This window comes from Giraffa tippelskirchi, chromosome 3 (genome assembly GCF_054371585.1).
Source record: "Giraffa tippelskirchi isolate mGirTip1 chromosome 3, T2T-mGirTip1v1.2.pri, whole genome shotgun sequence".
Taxonomy (NCBI): Eukaryota; Metazoa; Chordata; class Mammalia; order Artiodactyla; family Giraffidae; genus Giraffa; species Giraffa tippelskirchi.
The window spans coordinates 178,218,683-178,232,125 of NC_137277.1; the positions used below are offsets into that span (position 1 = coordinate 178,218,683).

The 13,443-nt window shown below is 52.9% G+C and overlaps 3 protein-coding genes across 14 annotated transcripts; 1 reads left to right on the forward strand and 2 right to left on the reverse strand.

The window, feature by feature from the left end:
* The first annotated feature begins 4 nt into the window (after window positions 1-4).
* On the forward strand, window positions 5-13,437 carry TMEM234 (transmembrane protein 234). 10 transcript variants are annotated; one of them, XM_081585936.1, is made up of 9 exons: window positions 5-51; window positions 329-480; window positions 1,398-1,464; window positions 3,999-4,091; window positions 4,359-4,508; window positions 8,219-8,356; window positions 8,512-8,561; window positions 12,135-12,452; window positions 12,544-13,437. In XM_081585936.1, the coding sequence occupies exons 1-5, from the start codon at window positions 36-38 to the stop codon at window positions 4,451-4,453; spliced, it is 423 nt and encodes a 140-aa protein (XP_081442062.1). In that variant the 5' UTR covers window positions 5-35; the 3' UTR covers window positions 4,454-4,508; window positions 8,219-8,356; window positions 8,512-8,561; window positions 12,135-12,452; window positions 12,544-13,437. The 10 variants fall into 10 exon arrangements, with proteins under 10 accessions (XP_081442062.1, XP_081442065.1, XP_081442061.1 ...); XM_081585939.1 differs by lacking the exons at window positions 8,219-8,356; window positions 8,512-8,561 and having other exon boundaries at window positions 3,999-4,181; window positions 12,360-12,452; XM_081585935.1 differs by lacking the exons at window positions 8,219-8,356; window positions 8,512-8,561.
* Window positions 3,110-9,986, reverse strand: DCDC2B (doublecortin domain containing 2B). Of its 2 annotated transcripts, XR_014080951.1 has the most exons (10): window positions 9,721-9,986; window positions 8,762-8,813; window positions 8,227-8,303; window positions 7,845-7,976; window positions 7,387-7,533; window positions 7,244-7,283; window positions 6,477-6,612; window positions 5,949-6,052; window positions 5,351-5,555; window positions 3,110-3,868 (listed from the first exon to the last, which is right to left on the reverse strand). XR_014080951.1 is itself a non-coding variant. In XM_081585921.1 (9 exons), exons 1-9 carry the CDS (start codon window positions 9,984-9,986, stop codon window positions 5,481-5,483), a joined length of 1,029 nt encoding a protein of 342 aa, XP_081442047.1. In that variant the 3' UTR covers window positions 5,143-5,480. The 2 variants fall into 2 exon arrangements, 1 of the variants encoding a protein (XP_081442047.1); XM_081585921.1 differs by lacking the exon at window positions 3,110-3,868 and having other exon boundaries at window positions 5,143-5,555.
* IQCC (IQ motif containing C) lies at window positions 10,457-13,207 on the reverse strand. 2 transcript variants are annotated; one of them, XM_081585918.1, is made up of 5 exons: window positions 13,137-13,207; window positions 12,556-12,699; window positions 12,081-12,345; window positions 11,741-11,859; window positions 10,457-11,621 (listed from the first exon to the last, which is right to left on the reverse strand). In XM_081585918.1, the coding sequence occupies exons 1-5, from the start codon at window positions 13,176-13,178 to the stop codon at window positions 10,785-10,787; spliced, it is 1,407 nt and encodes a 468-aa protein (XP_081442044.1). In that variant the 5' UTR covers window positions 13,179-13,207; the 3' UTR covers window positions 10,457-10,784. The 2 variants fall into 2 exon arrangements, with proteins under 2 accessions (XP_081442044.1, XP_081442045.1); XM_081585919.1 differs by lacking the exon at window positions 13,137-13,207 and having other exon boundaries at window positions 12,556-12,780.
* Window positions 13,438-13,443: the final 6 nt, after the last annotated feature.

Below are 13,443 nucleotides of genomic sequence, written 5' to 3' on the forward strand. Positions count from 1 at the left end.
CTTCGTTCCCGGAAGTGGAGAGAAGCGGCGTTGCCATGGCGGCGACCCTGGGTAAGCGGGCCCCGCCCCTCCCCTGGCTTCCAGACCTCTACCCGGAGTTCATGTCTTACTCCACCTCCGCCACCTAACCCCGACCCCTGCTACAACCTCGAACCTGGACTCCAGGATCTATCTCCCCGGCTTCCCGGGGCCTGTCCTACCCGGCAACCACACCTGGGGATTCGGAGAGCAAAAAAAGGATATGGGAGCGGCTGGGTGGGAATGGGAGGCCGGAGGGCTACGGCCGTCTGGTGGGGCGGCGGGGCATGTCACTCGTATCTCCATCCAGGGCAGGTGCTGGCTCTGGTGCTGGTGGCCGCTCTGTGGGGTGGCACTCAGCCGTTGCTGAAGCGGGCCTCCTCCCGCCTGCAGCAGGTTCATGAGCGGACCTGGGCCCGGCAGTTGCTGCAGGAAATGAAAACCCTCTTCTTGAATCCCGAGGTGCGTCTGTGAATGACCCCTCTCTAGCGGGTAGCAGCTAAGAATTTGGTCTCTGGAGTCAAACAGATCAGGGTCAAAATCTGCACTCCACCACTTACTCGCCAGAAGCTCTTGGATGAGTCTCTTGTCTGTCTTGAGTCTCAGTTTTGTCATCTGTAAAATGGGGATAATAAGGGTAACCATCTCATGGGGGCAGTTGTAAGGATTAAGTGAGGCGAGGCACATAAAGCACTTAGCAATGGGCCTTGTACTTATTATAATTAGGTCTCAAGTCTATGATGCTCTGAGCCACTATTAATATTTTATTATGGTGATCCTTTCAACAGACTTTTCCAGACGGAGGGCTTAGGGCTCAAATTGGCCCTGGGGAGGAGGGGATAAGGAAGAATCTAGAGAACTACTTCTGAGCTCAGTGCTGCCAGTCTCCGTTAGTGGGAAAGGCAGGACATAGACACAACCGCCTCTCAGGGCTAAGGGCTTTGAGTGAGGTACAGATAAAGTGCTGCGTGTGAAAAAGGAGAAGAAAAAAAAAAGAAAAAGAAAAGAAAAAACAAAAAAACAAGTAAAAAAAAAAATAAGAAAAAAAAAAAGTGCTGCGTGTGAGTTCGGAGGAGGGAGGCTGGAGCTAGGCGACTGAGGGAAGGTTTCTTGGAGAGAGGAACACTGGAACTCAGGGACTTGCAGGATGGGGAGGATAGAAACCAGCCAGGCTGAGGGGGAGGGCATTCAGGGCAAAGACATGGGGTTCAGTCAGTGATGTTCCCTCTGCCTTGAAGGGTCCTTTTCAGATGGCTTAGGCCCTAGGCCCTTATAGCTAGCTACCTCTCCCTCCAAGGAAAGGCTTATCTCCAAGCCCAAGGAAGGCAGCCCTGCTCAGTTAAGCAATCACACTGACTGCAGTTTTCTTCTGTTTCCAGTACCTGATGCCCTTTTCTCTCAACCAGTGTGGCTCCCTTCTCTATTACCTCACCTTGGCATCAACAGGTGGGTCTCTGGCTTCGAACTGCTATGCTTAGGGTGGAGGGAGGGTGTTTTAAACATCTTGTTGCCATGAGTGAGGGATTGGTTCCATGTTGCACCTCTTCTCTAGGCAGTAGGGTATGGTGGGTTGGTTATGAGTATGCTGCCAGGCACAGGGTTGGTTGGAAGCCTGGCAATCTTGTGCAGCAGCAGAGAAAGAAAGAAAGTTCCTTTGGCTGTGTGAAGGGTTTTCATTTTGGTGTGTGCACCGTGCAGTTTATGGGATCTTAGTTCCCTGACCAGGGATCAAACCCAGGCCCACTGCAATGGAAGCACAGAGTCTAACCACCACAGCAAATTCCCCAAAGGCTGCCTTTGACACTCTTGCTTCCACTGCTTACTACCTGCCTGACCTTAGGAGAGTCTCTTATTTGAACCTTGACTTCATAGCACTGAGAAAATTAAATTCAGTATTGAGAAGCATCCAGAGCAGTACCTGATGCACAATGGACTGGAGGAGCTCAATAAGGATAAATTTCCTTTTCCCTATTGTTGTGTGCCCTCTGCTGCATCAGATACTGTTCTAGTTTTACACATTTTAAAAAATTCTCAGCCCAACCTTATAAAATGGACATGATTGTCTCCACCAAGGCAATGAAGTGACAAAACTTTGGGCAACTTATTTCATCTCTTAAGTCCCACAGCACGTCAGTGCAGAAGGATGCGAAGCCATCTATTACTAAAGTTTATGCTTTTGAACTTTGCTATGAGAAGTTTTTGCTATAACTTTGCTATAACTCACCTGGAGTCTCACCTGGGCCCCCCCAAGGGATTTGAGGGGAGTTTGGACCCCAAATAGCCCTGGGAAACCCTTCAGAAATCATGGGAAGGGATAGGCCGACCTCCAGATCTGCCATGTCAGCTTCAACTAGCATCACTCCACTTTCATCTGTTTTACATTTTGGGCTTCTCATAAGGCTTCATTTAAAAGAAAATTTGAAAGCCTCTGGCACTCCCTGCTGCCCAGAACGCTGAGTGCTCTGGACAGATGCCTGCAGTTAGCCATTTACCAAGTTTTGAGCAAATTGGAATTTCAGCATCCTCTTATCTCACCACTTACCCTGCCTGTATCCTTTAAGGTCTACCATTCTAATAGTCAGAACAGTGGTCAGTATTTATTCAGCCAAGGATATACACACAGTATCATATTTCATCTTACCAGAGCCCTTTTGTGAGATGATGCTGTTATCTTGCTATCACTGTTTTTCAGGTGGGGAACAGGCTCAGAGTGTTTGAATGACTTAGCCAAGATCACATAGGGAGACCTGGGTCTGCCTCACTCCAGTGTCCTGTTCTTCCCTCCCACCATGCTGCTTCCCTCCCCCATCTACTGTTGCAAACTAGTCTTGAGCAACCACTGCATTCTGTGTTGTATAAGGTTAAGGAAAGAGCTCTGAGTAGGTGGCAGTTGTGTCAGTTTCTTGGATGGCTAATACCAGCCATGGCAGGGCCTCACAGGGGATGAGCAGCTGCACAGTTCTCTCCTCCTCTACCTGGAGCAGGTGAGGCCTGGGAGGGCTGGTAAAGAATGTGCTGAGGAGCCAACGTGCACAGCTTCCCTGGCAGTTAAGAGTCTTGCAAACAAGTAACTCAGCTTCTGATGTATCCATTAGGTTTTTTTTTTTTTTGGTATGTGTTTTAAGAACACAACATAAAAGCTGTCTTCTTAAAAAGCTTCAAATGTACAAAATTTAAGTGTAATAAACTTTAAGTTAAGAGTATTGTTAACTCTGTTAAGTCTTTTTGAAGTTTCGTTTGTTGAAGAGCTTCAAAACTGAGCAACAGATCCTGGACTGTGGTGACCTGTACTTAAGGCCCAGCCCTGTCCTGTACCTGTTCCTACCTCTGATGTTTTTTCTCTTAACGTAATTCCATGAGGCCCAAGCCCGAACTGAAACGGAAACAAAAGTGCTTCACCTGCTGTTTTGTTTTGTCCTTATCCATTTAGTTCTACACCCTTTGGAATCAGGCAGACCTCGGTTTAAATCCTCAATTTGCCTCCATTTATGTGGTGTCTTTGAGCCTTTGTTTCCATTATGATGCTAATGTGCTTCTTGCATTGTTGTTATGAAGATTGATTCGATGTGTACACAAAGCACCAGGCATATAAAGTGTGCTTGATAAGTGGCAGCTGTGTTTGGTGTTACTGCACTCATGCTACTGCATGCTTTAGGTTTTGGGTACCTGTCTGTCCAGATGTCCTTGAGATCACAGTAGTTCTCCTTGAGTGCAAAGACCTCATCCTTACCAGCAAACCAAGATGGTCCCAGACCTTGTAGTTTAGGTCTTCTTGCTGGAATCCTGAGGGAGCACTGTATTTGAAGTCGGGAGACCTGAGTTTGAATCCTGAGCTTTGCTGTGACTTTATCTGAAAAATGGGGTCATGAGACACCTTTTTTAAAACTGTCTTGATGATGTAAGGAAAGTGTTTTGTCCCTAGAAAGAGGGTTTTGTTTTTTTTTTGCATCTCAGAGATTCTTTTCATTCTGATCATTCAGATCTGACCCTAGCTGTGCCCATCAGTAACTCTCTGGCCATCATCTTTACACTGATTGTTGGGAAGGTCCTTGGAGAAGATATTGGTGGAAAACGTAAGTCAGGACACTGCAAGTTCGGGAAGCCACTACTTGGATTTTGACACCCCTGGGTTAGTTTTTTCCAGAGTCGGCTCCTGTGACCAGGTGAGGAGAGGCTCTTCCCTCATCCTGCCCTTTCCTTTGTAGCTCTCCTGCTGCCTTGTTGCCATCAGAGTTCCCTTCCCCTGGGTAGTTCCCATCTGAGTCCTTCCCTCAGCCCTGTGTCAGCTCCTACTGGCATGGCTAGTCTCAAAGTTCCTCAATTCCTACCTATTATCCCAGGAGCATTTGCTGGCATGGTGCTCACCGTGGCAGGAATTACACTCTGCATCACAAGCTCAGTGACCAAGACCCAAGGGCAACCGTCTGCACTTTGAGTGAACCAAGGCCATCTCCAGCTCTGCTATCTCCAGGAAACCCTTGGGCTATGAGGTAGAGGCAGTGAGCCTGGGAATTAGCCCTCCCACCCCCAGCCCCAGCCCCAGCCCCAGCCTCAGCCTCAGCTTCCTCACCTCCTGGGATAATAACTACCTCATGGATCGTAATAAGAGAACAAGAGTAAAAGGGTTTTGTAACTTTCAAGTGCTGTTCAACCACTCAGACTTAGCACAAGAGACTTCACCCTCACCCTCAACAACCCTTGTGCCCCAGCAGCACTCTCTCTGCTGTCACGTCAGGTCCCCAGACCCGCCACTGTTACTATGGCCTGACCTGGACTATCCCAGCAGCTGGGTGGTGGACTGCAGAACCCCAGCTGCAAGGAGAAGGCCAGCTACAGCCTGTGAGCCAGAAATGCAAACAGGAGGCCTCCAGGGCTCAGCCTTCACTGAGGAGGGAACTGAGGGGAAAGTGCGTAAGAATGGCAGATGATGTGGGGGAGAGGAGCTGGCTATTAGCCTCGCCCGTCCCTCCCGTGAGGTGGGTGTAAATCCTCAACTGCCTGCCCCTCTCAAACGCCTGTGGGCCCCGGCACTGCCCAACTCCAGCATGTGGAGCGATGCTGGGTGAGCAGTTGTTGTTGAGTCGCTAAGTCAGTTGTCTGTAATAAATCTGTAGTAAACAGATGGAGGTTAGTAAGTATTCTTTTATTGTGACAGACCTGCTCCCATGTTTGTGGTCTCTCCCCCAAACCCAGCTGGCTACTCCTTTCTCTGGCCAGAGACTCTCATAAGGAAACGGCCTCTGTAGCTGGGGCTTCTCTGCTTCGAAAGGAAAGGAAGATGGGGGTGTAGGTTTACGAGCAGAAGAGCTGGACTGAAGGGGTTGCATCATACCATGTGAGCCCAGAGGAGATGCTGGGCCCTTGAGAACAGGCTCCTGGAGGCTGAGAATAAAAGGTGACTGCAGAGTGAAGGTCCCCAGTTCCTGGCTGGAGCTCCGGATCTCAAGATGGTGGAGCAGGCGTCAAGCTGAGATAGCCGGTCCAGCCCCAGGCTCGTTTTCCAGGAACAGGGCCTCTTCCACTATCTGTGCTGCCCGCTGGAGGAGGAAGAAGGCCACAGAGAACGGAGCCATTAAGCACCCCAGTCCAGCCTCCAGCCTTTAGCCTGGGGTTTCCCAGCCCCAGGAAAGGAAGAGACCAGAAATCTGGATCTACCATCTCATTTAGCATAGGAACTCGGGCTCTGAGAAGGTTAGATTTATTCACAGTCACAAGGGAGAATTGTTTCTGGGACCCAGGGCTGTTGGATTCCAGCTCAGAACTCTTGTCCCAACATGTGGCCTCCAGGGACTTCCCTGGCTTCCAATGCAGTGGGTGCGGGTTTGATTCCTGGTTGGGGAACTAAGATCCCACGTGCTGCAGAGTACAGCCAAAAAACAAACCATACAAGCAAAACAAAACCCAACATTAGGCTTCCAGCCCCAGCCCACCTGATCCAAGGGCTCCTCTGTCTGGGTGTCTTCATCATCTGCTACTTCCCGGGCTCCTGCCGTCTCCTTCCTTGGGTGGGGAGCCCCATACACTCCCTTGGTTCCTGATGTGGAAGGCAAGAGACCAACGCCGAGGCTGAGGAGCCCTCAGCATTCTTTCCTTAGACTTTCTCTATCAGCCCCCTCCCCTCCCCCTCCCCTCGCTCATGACCGCAGAGGATGGAGGTTAGTTCAGGGGCAGGCCTTTGGCCCCCATCCCCAACCCTTCCAAATCCCACCCCTGAAATGTCATGGCTTTGAGTTTCCACGTGCTTCTTTTCATAAGCCAGGTCCCCGTGAAAAGGCAAAGAACTGGCTATGCACATGAAGGAGTAGGAGACAGTTGTGCTGAAGTCAAGACCAGCTCTGAACCTGGGCCTTCTGCCCCTATGGAACTCCCTCACTGTCCTGTGTCATCCCCAGCAGGCACCGTCCTATGTCACTGTTAGAGGTTGGCTGAGAAGGCCTTGAATTCTGGGGTCCCCTCACCTGATAGAAATGAGAGCGTGGGGAGCATGCTTCTTGGCTCAATAGCTCGTTGGGGTCTGGCATAGAAAGCAGATGGCTCGATTTGTCTGGCTTCATTTGGAGAGGACTGGCTTGTCTGTGCTCTATGGCCCTGGGCCTGCAGAGGGAACGTTGAGCTTGGGCCATGGTTGTAGGTTGTCCTTACCTTCTCCACTCCCAGTCCAGGTGTGAATGCCTCTGATGCCTTTGGGAGCCTGGGAGAGGAGAAGCCATCCATCTTCATAGCCTGCATCTTCCCTCGCTGCTCCCTCTTCCATCAGGCTGCTTTATCCGGGGACATAGTAGATGATGCCTGGTATTCTAAATGCCCAGTGAAACCAGGTTGTATCCTCCTACCCTCAACTCACTGGCTCATCTCTTGGGAGAGCTCAAGCCTGAGATAAGATGGGAAGCTGATAAGCATTTTGGACCCTGCTATGCCAAATATGCTGATTTTCCCAGCATCCAATCTGGCATCAGGTCCAGCAGCTCAGAGTCCTGAAGATCTTCTTAGAGCCCAGATAAGCTGGCTTTCAGACCCAGTTCTGGTCTGGCTGCTGTCTGTAACTGTGTTACCCTGAACAAATCACTTCACTCCTCTGAACTTCAGCCTCTCCTCTGGAAAATGGGAATAACAATCTTTATTTCACAAAATTATTGAGAGGATACAGTACAATAAGGTCAGAGCCTCAGCGGGAAGCTAGTCACTTTCTTCTTTCCCACCCCCCACAACCCCCTGCGTCACCTACCACATGCTTGTGGGGCCTGGACTTTGGACCTGGGGGATGCCTGCAATGACAAAAGAGAAGGCTTATGGGGGCAGAGCAGGACATGGAGTCAGGGTGGCTTCCTTTGCTCTAACCTGCCACCCCTCCCCCTCATACATACACACCAGCAGCCCCTGGGCAGTGAGGGGCTGGGCACCAGCAGCTCCAGATAGGGGAGGGCCTTGAACTCATCCTCTCCAACGGCCACATTGTAATGGCCGCTCACCAGAGCCTCCCTTGCTGACAGTGGGAGCCCATCCAGGGTGCAGAGCCTGGGAGAGAGAGGTGAGTACATAAGGGCCAGTGAACAAGGTGGATCTTGATATTCAGCAGACTGTGAGGGGGTGGGTACAGCTCTTCCAAGGTGCCCGGTGGCTGCTGGTCCTCCGGGCACCAGGGCCAGTCCCCCAGGCTCCACCCTGGCTCCAGGGGCTGGGCCGGAAGGGCCTCTCCCCCTGGCACAGAAAGAAGTCCCCTTTGGGGAAACATACTTTCCTTTGGCCTTTTCATCCTCCAGGACAGCCAGAACTAGTAGGGTGGCTCCCTTTGGGGACATTCCAGTTTCCGTAGTCCCCAGACTCACTTGCGCACAGCCCCGCTCTGTAATTTCACCTTCTCCATCAGGAGCTTCAACACTGCTTCCCAGTCCTCGCTGGCAGCTGGGGACAGCTTCAGGCTGAACGGAGGACTTAACAGGTCCCCATTCCTGAACACACTGGGACAGAGAGCAGCCCGGTAAGGGAAATGGTCCCCAGAACTCCTTACATGTGAGAGGATGAAGGATGGTGCTGGGGCCAGAAGACAGTCTAAGACCCAGTGCACAGGTCCCCCTTCACCCAGTAAGCATGTTGGACTTTTTCCATCCCCACCAGTCACCAGGGGCTCCTGGAACAAATACACCCACTTTTCCTTGGTCTCACTGAAACAAAAATCTATGCCCCCGCCTCCCCGACACAGGCACTCACTGGATGTAGCAGGGCGAACTTGCAGTTAGCTGCCGTCCAAGGGCCCCTTCACACAGCTGCCGAGTCACGGGAGGACCCTGAAACCCATCAGGTCCCCAGATCAGGAGCACGTTGAGACCTTTGGTCAGGGGTAGGTCAGTCCAAGGTGGGTAGGGTGAGGGAAAGGAACCAGACTGGGGTGGAAGAGGGGTGAAGGAGGGTGGGACTGGTCACACCTTTTACCACACGGTGCTTCTACCTCCCTAAGTCACATTCTTAACCCCCTCCCATCCGTCTCTTTTATAGTATCCTCTTTCCTTTGAGGACCACAGCCTGGAGATGAAAGGTTGCAAAAGGTACAGGGAATAGCATTTTGAAATCCTGCACCCTGGGAAGGCTAGCAGCTGGCTCCAGAGTAGGTGTGGAGAGCGGCAGATCCTGCTCCTGCTGCAGATCCTGCTGCTTCCGGGGCCTCTGACCTCCCAGACCAAAGTGGGAGCTGTCCCAGGGGAAGGGGAGAACAGAGGGCTGGGGGCTGGCCTGCCCCAGTACTCACTGCCAATCTGCTGCTCTTCCCACTTGGATCCTTCCCTCCAGGGGGTAAATAGCTGAAAGGACAGAGAGGTCACAGGTCATCTGGGGGAGCCAGGGGACCTCAGCAGCCCAGCAGCTGCCAGAGGGCAGGGCTGGGGCCCAGCTCACCAGGTCTCCTTTCCCAGTGAAACAGTCTCAAGTCATCTCAGACCAGAAACAGATACTGACACTTGAACCTGCCTTAGGCCCTGCATGTATCAGGCTGCACATCCAGTCTGGGGTCTCAGGCACAAACAACATAAAGGTCAAAATCCTCCTGTATCTCAGAAATGTTCTCATTCACAGGGTATGTGATTTCATCTCATTTTGTATGAGACAGAACAAGGACTCCCTAAGTAACATGGAAGTGACCAAGCCCAGATTCTAAGTCTGTCTAGCTCCCAACTCCTGGCTCCTTACATTACAGCGAGCAACCTCTCAGCTCACTGAGAGTGGAGGAAGACTTGGAAGCCAGATCTGAGTTGGAAGCTCAGACACTGAAATTAGCTCCCATCTTGGAAAGCACAGCCACACCCTGTAAAGGGTGATCCCAGCCTACTGGAGAGCATGGGATGCCTATGGATGGATTTAGAGTATTTGGTGGTGGTGGTGACGGGGCTGCTAAGGATCTAATCATGAAGAGCCTTTGGAAAAGGGGGCTCAACTAGCATGAGAATGTCATTCTTGCCATGGTTTGGTCCTGGCTGGATAGGCATGATCATCAGTGTCAGACTCTTGAACTGTGGCTCCACTTGTGTTGTCCACTCCTAGGCAGCTTAGGACTATCTTGATTTGCCCTTCCAAAGAACAGGGATAAGACCATCCGCCTCACAGGACTGTTAATGTCCCATCAGTGAGCCACATAGTCAGTACTGAACACTTGCTGTTGCTGCTGCTATTACCTCCCTCCCCAGCCTCTTTGACCAGCCCCAGCCCACTCACGGGAGCTTGTGGAAATGTTCAAAGCCAGCAGCCACATACAGCCCTCCATTCTGCAGGTCTGCCAGGTCGGTGACAGGGTGGCCATGACAAGGGGTGTAGAGAGCACGCACGGCCACTGGGGCCCGCACAGCCGATGTCACCTCAGAGAGGAAGGTCTCCAGGGTAGGGAAGCGGCGTTGAGTCACCACCAGCTGGCGGCCTGGGGAGAAGGGGTCCCCGTTTCGGTACACCACTACCCTCTTGGCTGCTGGACCGCCACCCACCATTGTGTGTCCCTGGCTAGAGACACAGAGCTGTTGCCAGGCAACTAAGGCAGGGTTGGGAGCAATGCCAATCAGAGGTGGAGTCCTGCCTTCTCACCCAGGAAGGCCGGAAGAGCCTGCATAGGAGCATCTGTCTGCATGCAGGGTTTCATCCAGTCTGCTCTTGGTAGGGCCGCACAGGAGTAGGGTGGGTCTGGTCATTAGGTATGAAGAGCTGGGGATCAGTGAGAGGGGCAGAGGCAGAGATCACACTGAAACACAGATGTTCAGTATAGGGTCGGGGCAGGGATTCTCAAGAGCCTCCCTACTCTGTAGCTCAACAGCTTTGGGGGACTGTTCCCCAAGGATGCTAGTCTGCTCCTGGGCTGTGGCTCCCGGCCAGCTCTGGAGAGGATGCCCCAAGTCAGCAGGAAGTGAACAGGAGGTCCCATAAGTTTGTCCTGACCAGGGGCAGAAGATAAATACAACCAGGCTCAGAATCTAACGAAAACCTTTATTCTCCATCTTTATTTATTCTCAACCTTTATTCTCCAACTTGACTTGCCCCAGGTGGCTCCCTATCCCAAAATGTGAGGTGGGCCTGTTCATCCACGGCAGAGGATGAAAGTAGCCTCCTACCTTCTCCCTCTACTGGTGCCAGCTCTGTGCTCCAGCTTCTCTTGGCCTCATTAGCCACCAATACCCAGGGACAGGGGCAGGAGGTACAACTGGAACCAGCGAGCTAGGATGAGGTCCTGTCTCCCTCACTGCCCTTTCATAGCATTGCCCTTTGGAACCTAGTCCTCCCTGGTTCCCCAGGGTCTAGTCTGCTGGTCCTGTTTTCCACTGTCTGCCCCTCCAGTGATCCTCTCCTGTGTGGTCTGACCCTGTGGACCGTTTCTCAGGTGACCTTGATCTCCATGGTACAGTCCTCTGGTTTTGCCATCCTTCATGGCTAGATTCACTGGAGGGTCTATCTATGGAGCTTTTATCACTGGGGGTCTGGCCCTTGGGTGGCTTATTCTTCCAGAGATCCAGGCCACCATGCTCTGCCAAAGACCCAACCCAGGTGACATGATCCTCTGAGACGCCCAACTCTTGTGACCCAGCTCTTTGAGAATCAGGCTCTTTTTGGCATGGCCCCCTGGGAGAGTTGTCTTCAATGTTTGGGTCCTCACGGAGTGTGGGCAGCTGTGTCCTGGCCTTTCCAGGACAGGAGCCCTTAGATTTGAGCCCTTTGTGGGTTTCATCCTCTAGAAGTGTTGTCAGCTGTAGGTAGGTCTCTCCAGAGACCTCTTCTCCACAGTCCGGCTCTTTGGTGAGCCTCTTCCCTGTGGCCTGGTATTCCAATGGTGTGGGCAGCTGTGGTCCAGGCCATCTGTAGCATGGGTCCCTGTACTTGGCCCCAGCAGTGGTTTTATCTGGAGTGGCCAGTCTTTCTGTGAATTTGTGGGGTTGTGATCTGAGCATCCAGCAGGAGGCATCCACACGGCCTGGCTCTCCAGAGGTCCTGCCTCTGTAGAACTGGTCTTCCAGTGGTGGGCCTGGTTGTGATCCAGCTTTTTCACAGCTCTGTCCCCCATGATCTTGGCACAAGCTGGGCTCATGTCTGTTCTGGTTCATTTCTGGGGATCTCAGTGTTTGTTTGAGAACTAGGTACTGTTAGAGAAAAGAACAGACACTGTAGCAGGCAGGTCTGCTTGGGCCTGGCAGGAGGCTTTTCCCTAACCCCCACCCTTGGCCCTAAATGTGCAAAAAAGGCTCCAAATTATGCCTACCTCCTTACGGCTATTGATGGCCTGTTGTAGCCACAGTAGCTCCATGGCCAAGTGGCTGCGGTGGTACTGGAGCTCCTGGAGCTCAGTCTGGCTGTGGGACAGCCCTGGACTTGCAGCTTCTGTGAAGGAGAATGAAGGGACAAAGCCTTGAGGGGACAGACACTGGGTATTGGCTTAGCCTTAGACCCTGGCACCCTCTCCCTGCCCACCCATAAGTTGCCCCCAACCAGACAGAGGGAAGAAAGGGATGCAGGTTATCTAGCACAAGCCTTTCACTTTTCAGATGGGAACGCTTAGGCCCAGAGGGCAGAGGCTTGCCCTGATCTAGGTAGAGGTGTACCTGGGTTCTCCAAACTTGACATGTCTCTGGCCTCTTCTTGGCTCCGTTTCCCAGCCCTCCTGCTCTGTTCATCCTGAAGCCAGGGGCTGTCATCTCTGCAGGGAAGACTGCTGGAGTTTGTGAAGCTTTCTCCTGACTTCTTCAGTATCATCTCCTCCCAGATGGCCTCTTTTTCAGTCTCTTTACATGGGAAGCGGCTCCATTGCTCCTGCTCTGGGTTTGGTGCCCTCTCTCTGGCTTTCCAGGTCTGATGGGATTTTGCCTTCTGAGAAATCACAGGTGTGAGAGCCCCGGAGGCTAAACCCTCCAAGGATCTGGACGTTCTAATTTAGCATACCAATTGATGAGGACTAAGGATCGGGGTGTGAGGAGGTGAGTCTGCTGCCTTTTCCATTAAGAAAAGCTTGTCAGCAGGTAAAAAGGAATCGCTTTGCCTACGTCCCTCTTTCTCTTCTACCTCTAGGGTGTGTAGTACCTTTGGGAGAAATCGGGGCCTGGGAATCCAGCCCTCGGTCCACTGAAGCGTGCCCAGATCACCCTCGATCTCTCGTACAATAGCCTCATACTCAGCTCGAAGACTCTGGAACTGGCGTCGGACCAAGAAGCCCCGGATGCAAGCCTGGAGTGGAGAACGAGGGAAGAGAAAACCCTCATCACAGCAACATGGGGATATCTTGGGGAACGCTCCTGGAGAGGTCATCCGCGTGACTGCAAGAGGGGACCCGGCCCCAGGGGAAGGATAGGTGACGCTGTGCGTTGGGGCTCCGGGGGTTCGAGGGAGTGTGCTGGACTGGATCCAGCACAATTCTACGACTGAAGGCCCTTCCCACCCTTTCCCTGATCCCGTAAGAGCTTCTGGTGGCAGTGGGGGGTGGGGGGGGGCGCGTGAGGATCCGTGGGGTCCCCACGTTCTTCAGGCCGGTGGGGTGGGTCGGTAGCTTCGGACGTGGGCACGCGGTCAGGTTACTAGACGTGAGAGCCTCATCTGGCCCAAAGGTCCCACCCAGTCCGAAAACCCGTGGGGGGAAATCACAAGGCTAGCCGTCCGCCCCGCACCTGCAGCGCCGTCACCTTCCGAACCAACCGCTCCCGCTCCATCCGGGCGCAAACTGACCCGCCCGGCGCCTGCGCAGTGCGTCACCGGCCTGCGCTGCGGGCCGATCGGCTCAGGCCCCGCCCCGCCTTCTCCGTGGCCCTCTTTGGGCTCCAGCCAGGACCAGGCGCGACCCGGCGGTGTTCCTGGAGCAGCTCCGGGGAATGCAACCGCCCGAGCGGGACCTCCCAAGCCAGAAGTGTGTTGCGCAGGGGCGCCCCTGCCGAGTAAAAGGCGCAATAAGAGAAGATACAGACCGCTTTCTTTCCT